The following is a 22281-nucleotide window of genomic DNA, read 5'->3' as shown; positions in this document are numbered from 1 at the left end:
GGATGGACTGCAACTTAAATGTTGTCGTGCCATCCTCTCAGAGATTGTGATTTTCTCCTATTCTTCCCCCACCCCCCCGTAAGCAGCGACAATAAGCGCCGCAATCAAGGCAACAGAACGGTGGCAAGGCACACGATGGCTATCCTGGGGTGAATGAAGTTAAATGTCAAAGCGTCATGGAGCCCAAAGAGGGATATTCTTGTCATTCACTGAGGTTCTCCAAGCGAAGCAAATCAACGCAAACGAAACGAAATCTAATACCCATCTAACGCAATAGGTCAACCACGCTCAATCCAGCAGGGCATGGCGCTCATTTCCATCGCTCCACGCCTGAACCAGCGGTGGAGCGATGAAGGTGAGGAGCCACTTTCTCCACAGGACAACCTGTTGCCACAAAGTGGCTGTCGAGGGGGTGGGTGGCCAGCACCACGCACGGCTGCCTTCGTCTCCCAAGTGTCGATTTTTACACACTGCACCAGGTACTCATTTGAGGCTGAGTCGACCTAGGGGCGACCCATGACCAGTTCAGGTAATTGTCCCTGTGGTGTTGGCCGTGGGAAGGGAACCCAACTCGGGTGGTCAGCTTCGCAGCGCAGCGCAGCGCTGACCGCTCCACCACCCCTTTTGTCACGCAGGCTCCCAACAAACACGCGCGCGCATACACAGCTGCAAAGCAGCGCGGCTCATTTATTAACGTCCACGGCAGGTGAAATGGCTCAGGTGGAAATGTCCGCCACCTGTTGCTACAATGGGTGGACTGTATCATTGGACCTCCCTTTGTATCTGTGGTCAATGCAGACATGATTCCTTGCAAAAGGTTTCAGTTTGGTGTTTTAACATCTTAACACAGCTGTTTTGTTGGCAGAAAAAAGGGGTGAAACCTATTCTCAATGGGTGACTGTGTTGACGCCGGCGTGAAACGCGCGCTAGCCGGAGGCATCGCGCGTGACTGTCGCCCTAGGCTGAGGGCGAGGATTTTCCAGGAGCACGCCCCACTTTCTAAGCTATTAAACCAAACTACTAAACTTTATTTTATTTTAGCAGGTAAGGCCCACTGAGCTATGTAGCTTTTTTTCAGAAGCGATCCCGCCACAAATGATAGCTCAACGAAGTGGCTTATTAGGGGACATTTCTAGCCGCCAAACACTCTGAACGCATGTTTCCAAATGTGGAGGGGAAAACCCGGGGGACCCGGAGAAAATCCACGCGACCACGGGGGGAGAGAGAGAGAGAGACACTGCAATCTCCAAATATAAAAACAGGCGTCAGAGTCGGGATCGAACCCACGACCTCCTGTATAACAGGCGAGGGAGTTGACATCTTGCCACCGTGGCGCCCACTGTTTGCCCTTTTCACCGTTCACTGCCCCCCTGTCTGTGGAGGAGGAGACCCGGGCCCTGCTGGGAGCCTGCGGGTCGCTCGCGCAACGTTTACGGTGCTCGCGCAGAAGAAGAAGAAAAACGAAATGTAGAGTAATTCGTCACCTTTCACCGAATGAGAATTCCTTGTTTTATTAATGAGTTGTGGGGTCAGGCTGGGCCAGGGTTGCGCAAGGGCACAGCACCACCACTTGTCACCCAGAGCAAACGGAGAGCACCGACTTCTTGACTTATCGCTGCTGTAACAACTAACAACATTTAAAAAAAGACAAATATACCGTGGAAAAGAAGAATACGTTTTTTAACTTAAAATGTTATCAATTATCCTCATACTGACTGGAACACTATTCTTATATTGCACTCGGCTATTTACAACTAGGCTTTTACACCATTAGAAGCAATCTTCAGTGTTGTTGGAACTTGTAGAATATCACCTCGCTAGGAATTATACAATCAGAAGCACCTCGTAGGACTGTCATCAGTGACCTACTCTCCACCTATGGATAGTCTGATTCTGCCTTGGGAATGCGAAATGTCCACCATTAGCTCAGGGCCAACCATGCCATGGAATGTTTTGAAAAGAAAGATGCATGAATGTTTTCCAATTTTTGTTGTGTATTTTTTCCTTCCAATTACATTGTAATTGTCCTGTCAGCACCAGGTCTTGGGACTGACAACATTCACATTCCGTTTGTGTGACTCAGAAGGAGCAGTGCACCATTACTTCATGTTGTGTAACAGCCCCGGAAGATGTGATGCCACAGCAAGTACTTCTGAAGTCACGTCAGTAGACCTCGAAACACAACACGCAGTGGACCTTACGTAAGAGGACTTGTCGCATGGCAAGCTGACAATGGAATTGCAACGTCTTGTTTGATTCGACGTAGCTGGAATGTGGAACGCGTTGCATTTATTGACCAACTAAATTTCGTACGATTGTTTATTTAGTGCAGCCATTGGTAACCTGGCTCAGCCCATCAACTCGCTCTCCATCCCAGTCCACACACCCCCACAATGCTATGGGGATGGCTCAGAGCTGCCATTGGAGATGAGAAGCATCCAGTGCTTACTCAAGCATTGAGGCTCTTTAGCCCTTTCCATGATAAATGCGCGATTAACAGCTTCTCACGCAGCGTGATGGCCTCACCATCGTGATCCGTGCCGTAGCAGTTGTTGTCCTTCTCCCCGACAACCTCCGATTAGTACAGTTGGCTACGTACGGTGCAAAAGAAGTTTAACATGCATACACTGAAACTGGTGTCGCACTGCAAGCGGCTGCGGGGTCGTCTCTCGGCCCTTTTGTAGGAGCTCTAAAAGAGAAAAAAAAATCGTTTTGCTCCTCACTTCCATTGCTACATCGTTACATTTTGTTTTCGAGGATAACAACAACAACAACAAAAAGATGCATTCCACTCAAGGAACAAAAAGAGGAAGTGCCTTTTAGTTGTGGTTGGTTGGAAGGCCGAAAATTTGAAGCCGAGATTTTGGAGAGTGCTTGTGTGCAACACGGCGGTGTTCACGAGTTGCGTGGTGTGTATTTTTCGTGCTGAAACCGAACGGGATGTTTTTGCTTGAGTGGGCCACAGAAAATGATGGGCTGTCAGACTCCCGGGTCAACTTACGCTTGAGAGATGCCACGTTCAAGTGCACGGAATTGACGAGTGGAAAATAAATGGTATCTCTTTGTCCTGCAGGGTTCAGAGCGTGTGCGCGGTGAGTTTAATGGTCGCATCCTGGTCAACAATTGCACACAACAGCAATGATAAGCGTCAATACAATACGTTCACAATTGATGTTTGCCGTTGCCTCCCATCATATACAGCTTTTGATGGCAAGGAAAACCATTCGGTAAAATTTGTGTTCATGCGTGTGCATTTATCAACACTAATACACATCTATTGCCACTGTATTTGTCCAAGGAACAGACCATATAACAAAGCTGCTATGAAACAAACTTCTGGCCTTAGATAATTCGCGCATGTGGAGGATACCATACATTTCTTGGCACGATGAGCGAGGCAACTTGGTAACTCACAGTGCAATTTTGGTAAAGAGAAAGGCGTTGGTGGGGCTGCAGGGATTTCAGAATTGGAGGTGACGGTGAGTGGGATGCACGCAGAGGATGGGGGAGGGCAGGCTACCGGGACAGGCGGTCGGGTGGCACCCAAGATTTGGCTGGCATTATTATTCGATATCGTTAACATGAATGTCTCATTAACCCGCCACCAATTCCGACACAGCAAGATTTGTCACGTAAACGAAACTTGCCAATGGGTTCTACTTTAGCACACCGGTTATGTGTTGAAGAGTTAAATCTAGAACATTTACAATTTGAGTACGACGTTTCGCTGATGATTACAACTAGCTTCATCAGGTGATTTTGCCAGAATCGTAAAGAAATCTTCCTGATAGGCTTAACAGCAATGACATCATCCTTACTCTATTTAAGCCAGACGGCGGGATGCTTTTTTGAAGGAAGACATCGGAGGTATTTTTTTTACTCAGAAGTGGTTGGATGATCTGGCAGAAGGAAGGAAGTGATGGCGAAAGTGTAGTGGGCATCAACTGTATCAGCCATGATGCCCTCTTGATCTTGATTATGTCACTGTTAAGACATGAAGAGAGAGGGCTCTTTAAATAAGGCCAACATCAAATTACTGCAAATCTTGGTCCAATAGAGAGACACCACTACCCTACTGACAGTAAAACGTACACAAGCCGTATATAAACGTATATCAACGAGCTCATTAACTACAAGGCTGTAAATGTGACAAAAGATGGCAGCTAATAACGCCATGTTTTATCTCCCAAAAATGGAATCGCGAGCACAAACGGGCTGTAAGATACGGCCTCTGAATTTATCGATATAAATCAACGCCCAGAGAAGCAGTATACAACCTGGCAGGTAACACACGCGGTCTCACACCGTGCATTTACAATCACGCAGTGCGTACACACTGTGCACGCTCGAACATAAGGGCACGAAAAACAATAATAACACTTGAAGTAAAGAAATAATCTCGCACAAAGTCTGACCTACTGACTTCAGACAAACTCCTTGGGGCTACTACAACACAAATAGACTGAATACGCCGTCAGAAGACGCTAAGCTACATCCATCTCACAACCGTGAAGCTCACCATTATACAACGGTGGCATGCACAAACTTGTCGTTTTTACAGCGTGTGATCAAAGTGTAGGCATCCGTCTCTCACAGAACGGTTGGTCCATCGGATTGAGAACAAAGGGAGCACTCCAATGGCTCCTACCACATGCCAACATTGGTCCAACTTTATTTGCTTATTGGGAAGATCCTGATGTTAATGCACAACCGGGATGCTTGGGGTCCCCACTTTCTCCGAATGAAGTCTATCCGGACCACCTGAGTAACGCGGTATTATCGTTGGTAAAGTAAAACCAATACGGATAATGAGCAAAACTGTTATTGTATTACCGGTGTGGTGTATGGGGAGTAATGGTTGCCTCAAATAGCCGAAGCTAAATTGACAATTTTATGATTCTAGGAATTCAATTGGGAAAAAAAAGCAATAGTCAAGAAGAAAAGCTAAAGCGATGAATCAAGAATTACAAAAGCAGTGGCAGCTTTGTTGAAATCTGGCCAAACAGCTGTGTTGTTTTAATCTTGTTCTCATGTTTTCGACCAACCTTTGGAGTGCAACGGTCAGATATGTGGGCAAGGGTGGGAATGTCGTCCTGTGTCAGAGGTGATTTAATCCATCAGCGCATTAGGGGGCGGGAGAGAATTATTCCTTTCAGGAATTGAGGTGCCTTTGCGAGTTAACGCGTTCAAGATTGAAAAATCTGTCAGATCGGTTTCTATCGCAGAGAAACACACAACGGCGAATGTGTTGTTTTTTTCCAATGAAAAAAATTGTAGTCGCACTCAGATGTAATCTAAAGCACACCGCCATTGGTCACAAAGCGCATGCGAACACACAAACAATACACAAAGATCCCACCTGTAGCCTTAACATACTTTTGGGGAAAGTGCTGTTAGTGAGCACCTTTGAAGGCCGGCACAGCACACGAGAGGGTGGGTGGCCAACACCACGCCAAGCTGCCTTTGCTTGCCGAGTGGCGATGTTTACACGTCGCATCAGGTACTCATTTGAGGCTGAGTCGACCCAGGTGAGGCCCATGAACGGGAATTGAACTTCGGTCGCCGGGTTTGTAGTTCAACGTGCTAACCACGCCGCCACTGCTCTCCAAAAACAAAGCCACACATGCGTGCTCTCAGATTTGAACAAACACGAATATTAAACCATCAGAGGCTTTTGAGATGGGCACAAATTGCATTATTAATGCATGACAAGGTACACTCCAAGTTGATCATGAACATCCATTCTGCCAATAAAACGTAATGTCCGTGTCCTCTTACAAACCGTGCATGCATTTACGTATCATACTGGTCTGCCACAATCACTCGTGCAAGAAGCTATCATCATCACCACCACCACTGTCATTTTGAAAGTCTCACTAGGAAAATGAGATTATCGTTAAATCAAGTCAATTGGTTGGTTAGAGCATTTGACTTGCAATCCGAAGGCTATAACTTGAAGTCCTAGTCCCACCGTGGACTCAGCCCATCATTCTTCAGGCCGTTCAGAAATTACGAACCATTTTGCGAGAGAATGGCCGACACAGTGGAAACGTGAAAATTATCCGGAGATAAACACTGCCCCTTTGCTTGTTTGAGGATGTAGACTCTTTGACCGGAGCTAAACCAAGCTGCACAATAGCCCTTTTGTGGTCTCGTTTGCCTTGCTTCCCGAGCCGGGGAGTTTCCCATGAGCAGCATCTGTAACAGCAAGGCATTAAATCAGCTTCTGTGAACATCTTTGGGCCACCTGAGGTCGACATTGGGATCTGTTCTCAGGGTTCCTGTCGCCGCTTTCTGGGAATTCCCTCTCAAGGTCACTTGCAAGACAGACAGAGCACCTGAAAACAGGCGCGCTGGTCGCGTTTTCTGACGTCTAAACTGTGGTCGATTCTCCTCGCCGCTCAAATGAGAAAATTGATAGAGGGCTCGCGTCTGTTTGTGATGCCTAGACAGTGGCGTTACATCCTCATTCTCATTATAGGAAGACGGTTTTTTTTTGTTTTACAAAAAAAAGATGACTGTATTTGACCTCCCATGAAGTCGGCACTCTTTGTATCAACCCTGGAGGGATAGTGGCCTTTTAATGTAACACTGCCCAGCTGCATTGGGTTGTGTTTCCCTGCCTGTGTTAATTCATCCAGAACGTACCAAATCTCTCAGATCTCAGAAGCTAAACAGCCTTGAGCCTGCACAAGTGCCGAGATGAGCGACCGCCCTCTCTGTGAAATGAACAGGAAACCCCACTGTTGGACTGTAACTGTGATCCAACGTCGATTATAAAAAAAAAACTCCTCGCATTCACCGACTGGTCAGCACGGTGCAGTATAATCGAATAACCCCCAATGACACGGGCATGGTGATGCCCTCATCCAGCAGTGGATCAACAAACAGGGCTATTCCTGGGCATGTCCACCCACCTTCAGAACTCTTTCTTACTACTCCAGTTGGCTTTCACCACCAGTCATTTGTGTAATTTACACAAGCGAGTGTATATGTATGTATTTATTTTACAACATCCCCATTGATTTTATATATATGGGACTCATCATTCGCAATTAGGCTTCCATAACCTCTGTTGACAATTTTGCATAATTTATTACAAATTAAATGTTGATTCATGCAGCAAAATGAATGGATAATTGAAAACTAATTTCTTTAGAACTGCTTTTTGTGTTTAGTTGGTTGTCTTTCCCCCACACCTTCGATTAGCACGGTTGGGTATGTACGGTGCGAAAGAAGTTCAACATACATACATATGTGTTATATATGAAAGTGTATGCAGTACTACAGTATTACTAAAGTAGGGAGTGGTGGTGCAGTGGTTAGCAAACAGCGCAATGAACCCGTCAACCAGAGTTTGATTCCTGGCCACAGTGAACAGCGGTGCGAAGTAATATCCGAACCAATCCTGGTCAGCCACCCACACTGACCTGCGTGGTGAAGTATGGTCAAGCAACGCCCATGATCGACACGGCATGTGGAGAGGGCCTTCATCCAGCAGTGGATTGACAACAGACTTGAACATTGCGAATAAAACATCTTACACGTAAAGAGGGCAAAGTGGTGTTTCATTTGATTTGTTAACACATTAAGGCAATATGAGCATGTGCTGAGATGTTATGCTAATGTGGCTGTTACTCCGCTATATTTAAGACATCCATATGTTTAATGAAGTGACGTTAATATGATCACAATGTTTGATGTGGGCGTTGTTAAATGTTTCACGTAGAATTAACACGCGGACAAACATTGTGCGTGTGACATAGATAGGCTTCTAAATGCTGCGACGTGGAGATTGATGTGTGACAGTAAAAATAGCAACATACAACAAATCTTGGCTATTACCGCTTAAATTATATAAGCTCAAAGAATCACCAGAGTTTGTTTAAACTCTGCGCTGTTGTTGGCCTTGTCACCGTGATCAATGTGACAATATATTTGCTCTCTTTGTTGGTGAACATTTGTATTCACACGAGTGTGCCGCGTGTATAATGTCCCGCGCGTGCTATTAGTGCGCTACACGCACGACTCACGGTGAGAGGGCATTCGTGTCACTAGCGCCACTGCCCCACAGCCCCAGCGCCATCCTGGTTCGACTCCTGCCCGTGGGAAATTATCATCTGAACATCATCGCGCAGATCTTAGCATTGCATCGGCCCAAGTGTAATTCCTGCATGGCGCAGCGTCAGCATCGGAGCATTGGGGAGACGAAGGTGGCCGGGTGTCGTGTTGGCAGCAGCGCTCTCCTGTGTGCTATTATGATCAAAATAGTAATTCGCTTTCGGCGCTTGCCTCGGCAGTTTATATGGCTAATGGGGGGGGGACCTGACAGAGTGGTAATAACAATAAATAATAATGATTGACTTATTTATCCAGGAGAGCCACACTGAGTCGTATGACCCTTTTTTTCAGGAGGGTCCTGCATTGGATTTTTTATATTTTGATATTTTAAGCCAATTATTGATGAGTGTTTATTGTACGAGTAGGAGAAAACCGTGGCACCCGGAGAAAATGCATGCGTGCGAGGGGACAACACGCTATCCCTGTACAGAAATAAACATGTGGAGATTAGTCCACTTGCTGTACTGTCTTCTCCTAGCGTGCCAGGGTATGTATGGTCTGCAAACTAAACTGCACTGTTATCTAAGAGAGTTAAATTCTTGGTTATGCACAATCACCAGTGGCTATTGACATCTTGACCTGGTCTTGGGTTTCACGGTAATGTAGGTCGTTTCAGCCTAAAATGAGTACATTGTGGACAACGTGAATTCAGGACTTGGGAATGCAAAGCAGGCGGTACATATTTGCCATGCCAGGCTTAATAGGCGCTCGCTAATATTAGCCTTTCCCAATTTGTGAGTGGAACGTTTGTCCTGCCCTTGCGTGCATAGTGTCGCCTTTGAGTCCGAAAGCAAATTGACATTGTACGTCTGTGTGCATGCGCTTGTGTACTTGCATGTGTGGACACGTGTGTATGTATTCGTTCTCGTGTGTGTGCATATACATTGTGGGGAGTGGAAGTGTCGTGGCTAGCCCATTGCGCTTCGAACCCAGCAACCCAAGTTAAATTCCCGCTCACGGCCAACACCGGTGACGATTATCTGAACCGGCCCTGAGTCTCCCCTAGGTCGACTCAGCCTGCAATGAATACCTGATGCGGTGTGTAAACATCGCCACTCGGGAGACAAAGGCATCCCGATGCGTGGTGTTGGCCACCCACCAATTGGTGTGCCGTGCCGACCTTCATAGCTTGCTCACAGCACGTGTGCCAACAGTCTGTGTCGGCTATGCGGGAGATCTTTGTCTTTTTTCTTTGTTTCTCTGTGTATGAATGTGGAGGCGGTCGTGTATTGCAGCATTATGAACCTGGAAACCCGAGTTAAATTCCTGCTCTCAGCCAAAATAAGTGAACCAGACTTGGGTCGACTCAGCTTAAATGAGTATCCGATGCACCTTTGCCGGTCTTAATAGGCGCTCGCTAACATCACTTGCCCCAGCAACCTCTGTAGACTAGAACTAATCTCCTGCATCTGCGTGCGTGTCCGTGTGTCCCTGTGCCTTTGTCCCCGCCTTTGTACGATTCCATGCAAGGACCCCATCTATGCATGTCCGCACGTCCGTGAGCGTGCGTGTCCGTCTGGATGTGCGTGCAAAATGTTGGGTGTTTACATTTGGCAGAGAGTGAGCAGCCCGTTGTCATGGCAGCACGGCAGCGAGAGAGAGCCGTTGTGCTAAGAGTGATGTACGCGCGCGTGCGTGAATCTGTTCCACAGAGCCCCGCTTCGGCAGAGATAGACCGTCGACGGCTGGGGCGATCTCCCACTCCAACCAAGTCGCGCTGCCACAAGCAGCCTCGCCGCCAACATGGAGAGCAACTGCCTGTCCTGCGTCAAATACCTGATGTTCTTCTTCAACTTTCTCATCTTCGTAAGCGATTACGCATCCGCGCCACGCCACGCCACCCGCGCCGTTGCCGGCTCCGATGCGCCCGCTGTTCAGTCGAAAGGGGGAGAACTCGCGTTGAAGTGGCTTTCCCGCTATTGCGTCGTGTAGATTTGTCGGGGTAATTGGGGCGGATCGCACAGTCGTTTTTAACTCGTCACCTGTTTGTGTTTTGTTCTGCCTGCCTGCCTGCCTTATTGTCTCCTTCCCTCTGATTACGCGCGCATTAGACACTCAGCAATCATTGCTTGCCGATGCTTTTGTTATCGTTGAAATAATGGTCTCCTACTTGACCTTGAAATTGTCGTTTCTGTAGACCTGAGGTGCAAACAGAAATGTCTTGAATCGTCATGTCTTAACTAAGAATTAATTAATTCACGATGCATTGCATGCAACTACTGCTGAATACTTTAAAAATGTTGCTCATCGATATGTGTGCATTCAAATTCTGTTTGCCGAGTTTAAATGACAGTCAGGGTTCGACTCAGCCTGTCATCCATCCCGAGGTCGATAGCACGAGTGCCACTTTGTGGGACTTCAACAGCGGTTGTTCTATGGATGGACTGGTACCCACCATGGGAATGTGGAATTGTCATAATTGGCTCAGGGACACCCAATGGATATAAGTGCCACCCTCGATGCTTGCTTGAGAAGGGATACATATTTACTTGAAAAACAGTCCGAATATGAAATAACTAAATATTAATAACAGTCAAGATTTTTTAATTCAAAAGAGATAACGAATCTCGATGGACTGTCATCCAGCTATGTAATTTGATTGATTGATATACTGATTGGATACGGGCAGCAGGTGAAAGTGTGTGTTAAATGAGCTTCACCAAGAGAGAACGTACGTTGCACATTTGTGCCAGTGAACATATCATCAAATTTGTATGTCAAACTGTCAACACTGATACCTGCATTTGGAGGTATCACTGTTTTCCGTAATCCTAACGAATGTCGGCAACGATTTTTGCATCAACGTTAAAATGTAAACGCTGGTGACGGATACGTTTCTCTGATGTAGATTAACTCGACAAGTCGCATGCGTCTCCTTGCTCGCGAGGGTGGGAGGCATTGTTCATCCCTGCTGATGGCCTTGAGTCACCAGTGGACATTCCACATTGCTATGGCGGGCGGAGGGGGTAGGGGCAGTCATTCTATCGATCAACCATTATCAGGTTTCCGATGAAATGGCGTGAATTTTTTTTACATTATGGACCATCGAGTGATGATAGGCTGACAGCCGTGGACTGAGATTTGATTTTTAAACCACAGTGTGACCCAGCCAGCTACTTGATAGTCACGCACATATATACATAGGGGAAAGGGGATGCTCAGTTATCATTGTGTATTGATGCAAGGTAATATATGCACTATACATGTGTAAGTGTACAAGTACTTACTGACACTTAGCTATTTTATGAGTTGGGGCTTTGTAGTTAGTGCCTAATGTTTACTTAAACACATGAATTAATCCATGTTTAGATTTTAACATTTTCTTATGTCTTCCTGAAAACGTGTTCTATGAAATATGTCCTTATGTTAAACTAATAACTGGTTCTGGGCAGTGCTCACTTTCTTTCTATTGGCATTAGTGTTACCCGCTACAAGAGATTAATCATCTGCATCATTGCTAAATGGGGATCGCACATTGTTAAGTATATTTTGCATCGGACTGAAACTGGTTTCTAACGTAATACTGACCCTGCACTGAAGGAGTAATACCAATCACCCTCCACATTGGACTATGAATCCGGTGACCACTGCTCATATTCCTCGCCACGGCTAACATCAATGGCGAGCTATACCGGGACCCATCCTGGTCTCCCACTTCACCCAACCTGCGCTGACCAGCGTGGTGAAGTATGGTTAAAACACCACTAAACATCGATGCGTTGTGGTCTATAGGCCTTCATCCAGCAGTGGATTGACAGACGGGCTTGTACATAGTAGTGTGGTCTGAACATAGACTCGACTAGAATTGTACGGAAGCTTAGCTTTATTGCTCTTGTACAACACCGTCAGAATTTGCATGAGTAACTCACTAACTCGGGATCATCTATACGCATTAGGTTAAACACGGTAGTCGTGAAGAGTTGTATCAACCAGCAAACCTGGATTTAAAACTCACAACCTTCCTGATTGACAGGTAAACGCCCATGCTTGGCTCGGTGGATGACATTTTAAACATTTGTAACTGTTCAGAAGGCTGTAAAAGCCAGTTATATATATAAACATATTCGTCAATAATAATGCAATATATGGGGTGCAACGATATGTGCTGATGGATCATTCGAAGGAGAGATGAGAACAGGGGCTGGATGGCTGCAATTGCGAGAGAGATGACTGGTGTGGTGTGCGATAAGAGAGTCCCAGTTTGGTTGAAGGGAAAAGTGTGTAATGTCTAGTGCAGTGTATAGTAGTGTATAGTGTAGTGTACAGTGTTGTGTATAGTGTAGTTTATAGTAGTGTAGAGTATTCTTTGGGTCTTTCAGTAAAGCCACGTAGATAGAACAAATGAAAAAAATAAAAATAATAACAATATCACGACGTTTCGATCGCAACACAAGCAATCGTCATCAGGTGAAAAATATAGCGGGAGAGCTGCTGAGAATATATGGTGGAAGCACTGCTAAGGCAGGGAGTTAGTGTGTAGTGTAGTGTATAGTAGTGTATAGTGTAGTGTATAGTAGTGTATAGTAGTGTAGAGTGTAGTGTATAGTGTAGTGTATAGTGTAGTGTATAGTGTAGTGTATAGTAGTGTATAGTGTAGTGTATAGTAGTGTATCGTGTAGTGTATAGTAGTGTATAGTAGTGTAGAGTGTAGTGTATAGTGTAGTGTATAGTAGTGTATAGTGTAGTGTATAGTAGTGTATAGTGTAGTGTATAGTGTAGTGTATAGTTGTATTGTAGTGTAGAGTAGTGTATAGTATAGTGTAGTGTATAGTAGTGTATAGTGTAGTGTATAGTAGTGTAGAGTAGTGTATAAGAAAGAGGGAGGACCACGCTATGTCAGTCACAGAGATGAGGATGTTGCGGTGGATGTTGGGTTTAACAAGGAAGGGACAGGGTGAGAAATGAAAAAGTGAGAGGAAGCCTCAAGGTGGTAGAAATCACAGAGAAGATGAGAGGCGAAAGGGTGGTGTGGTTCGGGTTATTTGGAGAGACAACGGGAAAAGTATATGGGTCAGAAGGTGCAAATGATGCAAGTGGAAGCAAAGCGATCAAGAGGAAGGCAGAAGAAGTGGTGGGGGGGGGGGTGTGATGCGATGGGACACGGTGGCCAGAGGAGCGGAAAGAGAGATGGCGCAGGACAGCGCAGCGTGGAGAAGGTTGGCAAGGACAACGGATCCCGGACATGAGTGGGACAAACGCGTGGAAGAAGACGAGGTCACATTTCACGCACATGCGTCCTATGAAGAAGGCCCTTTCCCTGAAGCATCGGCCATTGTATATTTAGATTAATTTTTTTACGGCCAAACAGTGTGTTATTGACGACATTTGTTGAGTTTTGTTATTAATTATTGTGCTTGTGCACCACTCCCAAAGCAGCATCACCAGATGTATTAGCCGGGATGCTTCAGTTTGTGAGTTCACTTGATACAAACAAAATTCTCAGTTACAGTGTATCTCTGTTGGATTACAATGCCTTTATTGGTTGTGAAATGAATGGAGCATTCAGACTAGGAATTGTTAAACTTTGGAAACTCCAAACAATGAGAAGAAAATACACTCGTGGTAGGAGATGTTGCACAGTTGAACAGTTTATTTAGAATTGCCCTGTGAGATAAGAAGCTCTTGAATCGGGTTTCATCAACAAAACAGAAAAACTGTAAATTGAAAATATAAATACAATAAATACAGCAATGAAAAAAGTCAACACCGTATTTTTGCGGTGATATTATTCCAGAGACTAGGGGCGGCCGCTGAGAATGCCCATTTGATGGGGTTACTTTAAATATAATTATTCTATGACGACTGACTACTCGAAGTATTATAAACAATGTAGCACATTGCAATAACGGTCATTTCAATGTAAAACACTCATGATCAATATCTTCAAATCACCACGTGTGATGTTCGTGTCACTTTATAACACAGTGCTATGCTGGCTGTAGGCTTCGTAGCGTGATCTGCACGCATTGGCTGTTCCTTTACTGGCATTAACCCAAGCTGCTGACACGAACATCCCCCCCCCCCCCCCCGGTTTCAGTTTGGAATAATTTTAATGTAAAACAAGAGTGTAAGGAATATTTATACAAAGTAATCGACCACGTAAATGCTGAATAAGGGTAACCTGATTACGCACTGGAAAATGAGTAAAAATACACTAGAACTCGTAGCTCCTTCCAATAATTTAGTAAAGTGATGCGTAACTGTGTACTTTCAATGTCTTTCCCATATTTTGCCCTCATCGTGCCACTGGCTTCATGTCACGAGATGTAGAATTGATTCAGATCACGAAGTTGAACCCCATTGTGTTAGAAAACAGCCCACGGAAGTAGACATGACAGAGCTACCCTTGAGATACCTTCCAGTGACCCACTTTTCTGCTCGCTCTGCCATTGATGGTAATTGACCTCATATAAAAGTCAAATCGATTAATTCTCAGAGCTATAATTTATCCCAAATTAAGTCCGTGCGAAGGGTTTTTTGTTTGTTTGTGCAATCATTGGTGACCGGGCTGGAGCCAGACATTATCTGGATTTGTGGATCCCGTTAAAACACAGGTGACTATCCGGAATGGATCCCAGCACCTGAGTGGTGCCAACTCGGCGGTCCGACCTCTGAGCCACCCACGTGTCCCAAATGAGTTTGAGTAAATAAGGAGTGCTGCGGTGACGACATGTTAACTCCCTCGCTTGGTACACAGGAGGTCGTGGGTTCGATCCCGATCCCGACCCTGATGCCTGTATATTTGGGCTTTACACGTTCTCTCCATGGTCACGTGGATTTGTCTCTGGGTCCTCCGCTTTTCCCCTACACATTTAGAATCAGCATGCGTCTTGAGCATTCGGCTGCATTAAATTTCCGCGTTATAAGGCAATTCATTGAGCTCTCATTTGTGGCCAGCTCGCTACGCAGTGGGCCATACCTGGTCAAATAAAAAAAGTAGTTTTAGTTTCCAGTATTGTAGCTGTATTGTTTGGCACGATGTCTGACATTTCAACTTGAACCAAAGTTCCTGAAGAAGCTGCCAGCACGTGGAGCTCAAGTTCCGACATCGAGCCGAACAATGCGCGGTACAAAGCATCACAACTCTGACAAAATTCGCAGATTTTTTTTTAGCTGCTAAGTCTAACTTCCTTCGTTCAATTCCACCGCGTGGAAACTGAATTGGCGGCAACGCATTTCGGGGCTTTGTTAGAGCTCCACTCGTGTGGCTCATTGTACCAGTCTTGGCGCAGTTTCAAGTGGACTTTAGGCAACAGTGCAAAACAATCCTCAAACAGTTGTTTTGACACTCAATTTGGCCTTGTCAGCTCTCTTAGACTGCTGAGGCAAGAGTGGCCTTTCCAAGCTGACCCAGCAGTGTGTGGATTTCAAGCGTTGACTGTGAACTGGAAAAGTCCACCTGCTCAACAACACACGATCCTACATCTGGCTGGAATGATATGCCGTATTTTTAATGTGGCAGATCGGGGCGGTGTTCTCGCTGGTTAATATAACGCCCTTTATTCAACTAAATGCGAACAAAGCAAAGGTCAGGTACAACGAGTTTGCAAAACAATTGGACACGTCTGTTGGAGGGACACAACCGACAAGGAGCATCACGCCAGCTCTGGTCATCCTCGCAGCAGTGGCTTCTGGCGAGCCATCGGACAAAGACGGTCACCGCATCGCGCGCTTTCAGATGTGCTTCTGTGGTCATCTGGAATGCTCTTCCTTCCGATATTAGAAAGCCACTGGAGCTATGCACTTTAAAATGTAGATTGAAAACTCACTTCTTTAGAAATGCCTTTTGTGTTTAGTTTGTTGTCCTTCCCCCGCACCTCCGATTAGCACGGTTGCAGAAGAAGTTGAACATCCACACAACCGGGAAGCACAGTAGAAGATGCGTACGCAGGACAGCTACTGACGTTGGTCTGCAATCAAAATGATGACATATAGAGGTGGAAGGGAGCAGGTTGGAGTGCTATTGAAAATCGCAACGTGCCTAAATAAGAAAGTGTTTAATCTTGATGTGAAGCTTTTGTGACTGCAGGAATCCATACTCTTTGGTTCTTTCGGTAAAGTCACGTAGGTGTGAAATAAAATATAATAAATAACGACGTTTCGATCGCAACACAAACGGTCGTCCTTAGGCAGAAAAAATATATTAAAAATATGCTGGAAAAAAAACTGCTGGATACATTTTTTTCCGCCTGAGGACGACCGCTTTTGTTGCGATCGAAACGTCGTTATTTATATTTTATTTTACACCTACGTGACTTTACCGAAAGAACCAAAGAGTAATAAAGTGTTTAATGGGTGCAAGCCACCTGCTGTATGACATGTGGCTCGGAAACACGATCATTAAGACAAAACAAAAACGGAACAAAGAATGAAAAGCGCGTAAAGAAGCGTGGACAGATGCCCGCCGCTTGGAATTACATCGAGAAACAGAGAGGGGATCACACGCATGAGAGAGCATACGTAGGTTAATTATATTATCATAGTTCCGAGTGCAGAGTTGCTGGAGAGTGTGTTGCCTGCTGTATGACCGGCTTACATCCAACCGGGGGGATGGAGTAATACAAAAAAAATCACTTCCCGTTTGCCGGTGCAAGGTGGATTAATACATCGCAGGATTGTGAGAGAGGTGGCCGGGGCTTGGGGAAGCCTTCATCCAGCAGTGGATTGACCATGGCTGACGATGATGACAATGCCGATAAGACCCGTGTAATGCAATTTTGGTAAAATTAAATATCAAAAAGTTAAGTGCATCTCCGACAACGCCTGTACGCAGTGATCGAATGACTGAAGCTGTGTGTTGAACGAATAAAATGAACGAATGATTGAACGAACAATTGTTCCCGTGCGCAGCTTGGAGGCGCGGCGCTTCTGGCAGTCGGCATCTGGGTGGCGGCCGACCCGCGTGGCTTCCGGGAGATCGTCGCGTCCAACCCGCTGCTGTTCACCGGCACTTACATCATGCTGGCAGCGGGAGTGGTGCTCTTCCTGCTGGGATTCCTGGGCTGCTGCGGCGCCATCAGAGAGAGCCGTGGCTTGCTCATGACGGTAGGCCAGCTCCCTCTTCACCCGTTCCACTTTCGACCCGGAAAGCGCCAGCTCCGATCCGTGTTTTTTGGCTGCCCCTGGTTGATCCAAAAAAAAAAATACGAACTAAACCTTTTATTTTATTCAGGTAAGGTCCACTGACTTTTTTTAAAGAAGCGACCTGGCCACAAACGATAGCTCAACGAAGTGGATTCTCACGTGGAAATTTAAAGCAGCCAAATACTCTGAACGCATATTCTTAGGTTTTTTCGGTAAAGTCACGTAGGTAAAAACATTAAAAAAGTAAAATAAAATAAAAGTAAAAAGTAAAAATCACGACGTTTCGGAGGCAACACAAGCTTCCGTCTTCAGGTGGTACCGTCACAGCCACGACAGCTGTATCAAGTAAATGAGAGATTGCAGGAGTTACCACTGCGTTTATATAATGGTTGGAGAAGGTGGTGGGGCAAGGGCCGCATACTTATTATTAATATGGTAAGGTGAGGTTTGAGACTAAGAACAGACTGCATAACAAAGGCTGAGCCTTTGTTATGGAGAGGTGCGGTTTGTGACTCAACCTGTAACAAGAAGGCCACCACTAAACATGGTAAAACAGTAATGGTTGTCTGTCAAATAAGATTGGCAAATAAGTGTAGTTAAATCTTTTTTGCATGGTTAATCACATCTTTCCAATGATTACTCAGTTTGTAACCGTCATCATGGTTGAAATTATGTCTGTGTTTGTATATTTGTATGGCTTCGTGTACAAACCTTTGATGGTAGCCAGGAGGTTTGCAGAGAACCTTGGTCTCGGAAAATACAATTTCATGAGAGCCCACCGAGTTGTAGCAATGATCGGCAACGGCCGAAGAATCAGTTCTGCCGTGTTTCAGATCTGACTTGTGCTCGCGGACACGATCAGAAACATGACGTTTCGTTTCTCCAATGTAGCAATCACCACAAATGCAACTCAATTTGTAGACTCCAGGATACTGTAAGTCAGGAACGACAACCTTCACAGATGGAATCAAATCACGGATTTACAGTATCCTGACTTACAGTATCCTGGAGTCTACAAATTGAGTTGCATTTGTGGTGATTGCTACATTGGAGAAACGAAACGTCATGTTTATGATCGTGTCCGCGAGCACAAGTCAGATCTGAAACACGGCAGAACTGATTCTTCGGCCGTTGCCGATCATTGCTACAACTCGGTGGGCTCTCATGAAATTGTATTTTCCGAGACCAAGGTTCTCTGCAAACCTCCTGGCTACCATCAAAGGTTTGTACACGAAGCCATACAAATATACAAACACAGACATAATTTCAACCGTGATGACGGTTACAAACTGAGTAATCATTGGAAAGATGTGATTAACCATGCAAAAAAGATTTAACTACACTTATTTGCCAATCTTATTTGACAGACAACCATTACTGTTTTTCCATGTTTAGTGGTGGCCTTCTTGTTACAGGTTGAGTCACAAACCGCACCTCTCCATAACAAAGGCTCAGTCTTTCTTATGGAGAGCTCAGCCTTTGTTATGCAGTCTATTCTTAGTCTCAAACCTCACCTTACCATATTAATAATAAGTATGCGGCCCTTGCCCCACCACCTTCTCCAACCATTATATAAACGCAGTGGTAACTCCTGCAATCTCTCATTTGCTTGATACAGCTGTCGTGGCTGTGACGGTACCACCTGAAGACGGAAGCTTGTGTTGCCTCCGAAATGTCGTGATTTTTACTTTTTACTTTTATTTTATTTTACTTTTTAATGTTTTTACCTACGTGACTTTACCGAAAAAACCTAAGAATATGAATCATTGCAGTCACGAAAGCTTCAAATCTAGAATTAAACTCTGAACGCATGTTGATTCTAAATGTGGAGCAAAAAACCGGAGGACCCGGAGAAAAATCCACACGACCACAGGGAGTGGGACATGCAAAACTACAAACATTCAGGAGTCAGGGTTGAGATCGATCCCACGATCTCCTGTATACCAGGCGAGGCAGTTAACATCTCGCCACCGTGGCGATACAAATGGGGCGCTCAGCTGCAGAGTGTCGGTGTACCTTGGCAAGATTCCAGCTGTGAGAATAAAATAATGAAAATAATGTCTGTTTAATTGCACTCTGCTATCCCTGTAGCAGGGTACATGGGGAACAGCAGTACCCCTAGTGTGGACAAGAGGTTACTTGGAAAGGAGGACAGAATTAGTTCTGTAAAATAAGATCATGCACTGTTCTGTGATAAGTCCAAAAATACGTATCTTTCTGTCATTGCATGAGACTGCTAGCAAAATAAAGAAAAGTCAAAGGAAGAAAGGTGGCTGAGGCAAAGCTTGCATTTACAACTCAGCCAAATGGCACGGCTTGGGTGTTTAGCCTGCAAATCAGATTGCCTCTATCACTGCTAGAGTTGCCACACATCCTTGACTCTGGGTTGAACTCGTACGGTCCAGCAATTATCACATTGTCTGCTTTACTTGTTTTTAAGCAACCCTGAACAATACAACAGCTTAAATGGGGTCCTTGGCCAGTTCATGTTCCTCGTGCTTTTAGTTTTCAATTGTGCCACCACAAGTGCTGCAACTCATCCACATCTGAAATATTCAGCATGGGAATCAGCCTCTGCCCATCGGAGGAAATGTAGATAATACCACGTCCCTATCTGTGCCTCCAGCCAATGGCAATGTGTTTTTAGTCCAGACAAATCACACTACTGTACTTCTGCATCACTGCTCGAGTTGACACTCATTCAGGGCTAACATGTAAAGTCTGGGAATTGGTCTTTGCATCCGGATTGCATGTGGGAAGTAATCCCGATAATGCAAGGTACAAATATATGCCCCCGGTCAGTGGCAGTGCATATGCATTTAGCCCAACAAAGGCGAGATAGTGCACCTGTGCTGTGTTTGTGCTGTGGTTCGGGTTACGTGACATTCTGACGTGTGTCCTGTGGTGTTTTGAGGGCTAAGTGCATGTTGTGTGAGCCTGTGTCACGGTCCTTGTTCACGCACCTTCTCTCGCTCTCTCTGCTGGCCTCATTTCTTAATTTTCATTGCATTCTCATTTTGTGTCTTATCGGCTCTGGGCTGTGCTTAACATCTCACGTTCTATCTGTGCCGCGTTAGTCCATATGTCTGCCTATCCATTTGCATGTCTTCTCCTATGTTACTCTGTGTCTGATCGTTACAGTCTATATTCTGTGGCTGTCCATTTGATTGTCTGTCTATATTTTATCACTCACAGCTCTCCGTGTCACTTAATTCTGTGTAACATGACTTGTGTTGCCGATTTTTCTCTCACTCCGTGACAGTTCAACTGCATCTTTCTAAGCGTACATTTCTCTCTGTCTATGTTTTCTCTGCTTCATTTTCAGTGTCCTGTTTCTGTCTTTTATCATCTGTATCCATCTATTTTTGTAAACGTCTATCTGTCTCTCATCGTATTTTTAAAAATCTCCCTTTGTCTTTATTTAAAATGTGTCCCTCCCTCCGATACCGCACCCTTCCACCACTGTAGCTCCGAAAAAATAAAGAAAGTTCTCATTTTGCAAACCATCTGCTTATTTTGCTTAAGGCTCCATTTATAAAATACAGTTATTTTTTGACAACACTGCAGCAAACGCTGCCCACAGTAGCTGAACAAGCATCTGCGCGCTTTGATGTTGTACAAATGGGATGGTGCTGCGGTGTGATGCTTGGCACCAATGGACCACGCAATTCTGAGCCCGGCAGTTCAATCTCCCTGTGCGGCTCGTCAAAACAACGGAGCGAGCTTCTTGAAATCCCCTCTCCGCCTATGGCCACCGGGCAGTTTTTCAATGGGCACAACGCAGGTCGATCGGCCGATCTCGTGCAGTGGGTAAAGTGTGGGCAGTGGGTTCTCGCCTCCAAGATGCCTCGCTGTTGTGGAAGAAAGCCAGAGGGGCTTTCGCTCGAGCGACCTCTGGTGGACGCCCTTCCTCCAGCAGTGTTGTAAGCAAGACACTTCAGGCTCAACCTTGACCTTTCTCCATTGCGACACTGTTTAAAAAAAAAATACGAAAGCAATAACCCAAATGAAGGCTCTTTTATTTTGAGATCGTTTACCGTTCAGTCGTCACTCCGCCCAATCGGGCGCGCACGCGCGTGGTAGTGCTCATCTCCGCTGTGGCCCCCGAGACATTCGACATTCCTGTGACGGTAGCCAGTCTCTCTATGCAATGAAAAGTACACCAAGGTAAAACAACATATTTTATATATTTTTTTAAAAAATTATACTCATTTCAGGCCTGTCCAGCATGGAAGAGTATACCAGAAACCCTCTGGAGGGGATGTCTAGAAAAACATTTTTTTTTACTCAGTGGGCCTTACCTGGTCAAATGAAAATAGTTCATGGTAGTTGGTTACTTGATACTCACTGCCCCAGTCCTGCGGTGTCGTGTTCTTGGGGCTGTTCCCTGACGTCACGTCGGCGCGTGCGCTGCCTGGAGGCGTTGCGCACACCGTGCACATCCACTCATTTATTCATGGCAGTGTTTGTTTGCCGTCGTTTATCATCACCCCCTTCTTGTTAGCTCTTTATCTCTCTAACTCTAATGGCAACACTGTGGATATGATTGGTGATTTTTTTTTTCATGGCAGTAGAAAAAGGGGGGAAGCAGATAGAGAAAGGAAATGGAAGCGGGGAGGTGATGTGCGGAAAGATTTAGACACTAAAATCACAGAGGATGGTTTAGTTAGATCATTTATCATCATCATCATTTTTGTTGTATGTATGTTGAACTTCTTTCGCACCGTATGTTGCCAACTGTGCTAATCGGAGGTGCGGGGGATGGACAAACTAAACACAAAAAGCGGTTCAGTTTGTTGTCCTTCTATCCACTGCTAGATAAAGGCCTTTCGAAGCTCGCATCGGGCCTGAACTTATAATTCAAATATTACTTTGCACAGTAAACTTTTTAAACTTAAGAAAACTTTTCTTCATTCCGATGGAAACTAGCATCTCACAATTGCCTTCACCTAGGATTACAAAGCCACAACTGACTGCATTTGATCAAGTCCAGCATTTCATAATCCATGCGATGTACGAGTAGGAAAGTGAGCCAGAGCATCTTCAAGTTTTTTGCTCCAGAAATAATGGCATCGT

General features: G+C 45.3%; 1 protein-coding gene across 3 annotated transcripts in view; it reads left to right on the top strand.

Annotated features, from left to right (window-relative positions):
- LOC144933784 (tetraspanin-18-like) overlaps window positions 1-22281 on the top strand; it is a 114681-nt gene that overhangs the window by 37452 nt on the left and 54948 nt on the right. For all 3 annotated transcript variants that reach the window (XM_078858898.1, XM_078858896.1, XM_078858897.1), the window contains exons 2-3: window positions 9774-9927; window positions 16972-17166. In XM_078858898.1, the coding sequence (XP_078715024.1) occupies window positions 9865-9927; window positions 16972-17166 (258 nt within the window). In that variant the 5' untranslated portion in view covers window positions 9774-9864. The remainder of the gene's footprint in view (window positions 1-9773; window positions 9928-16971; window positions 17167-22281) is intronic.

Source organism: Lampetra fluviatilis, chromosome 8 (genome assembly GCF_964198595.1).
Source record: "Lampetra fluviatilis chromosome 8, kcLamFluv1.1, whole genome shotgun sequence".
Taxonomy (NCBI): domain Eukaryota; kingdom Metazoa; phylum Chordata; class Hyperoartia; order Petromyzontiformes; family Petromyzontidae; genus Lampetra; species Lampetra fluviatilis.
Note: the sequence above shows the minus strand (reverse complement) of the source record. Positions and strands in the feature narration are given on the sequence as shown.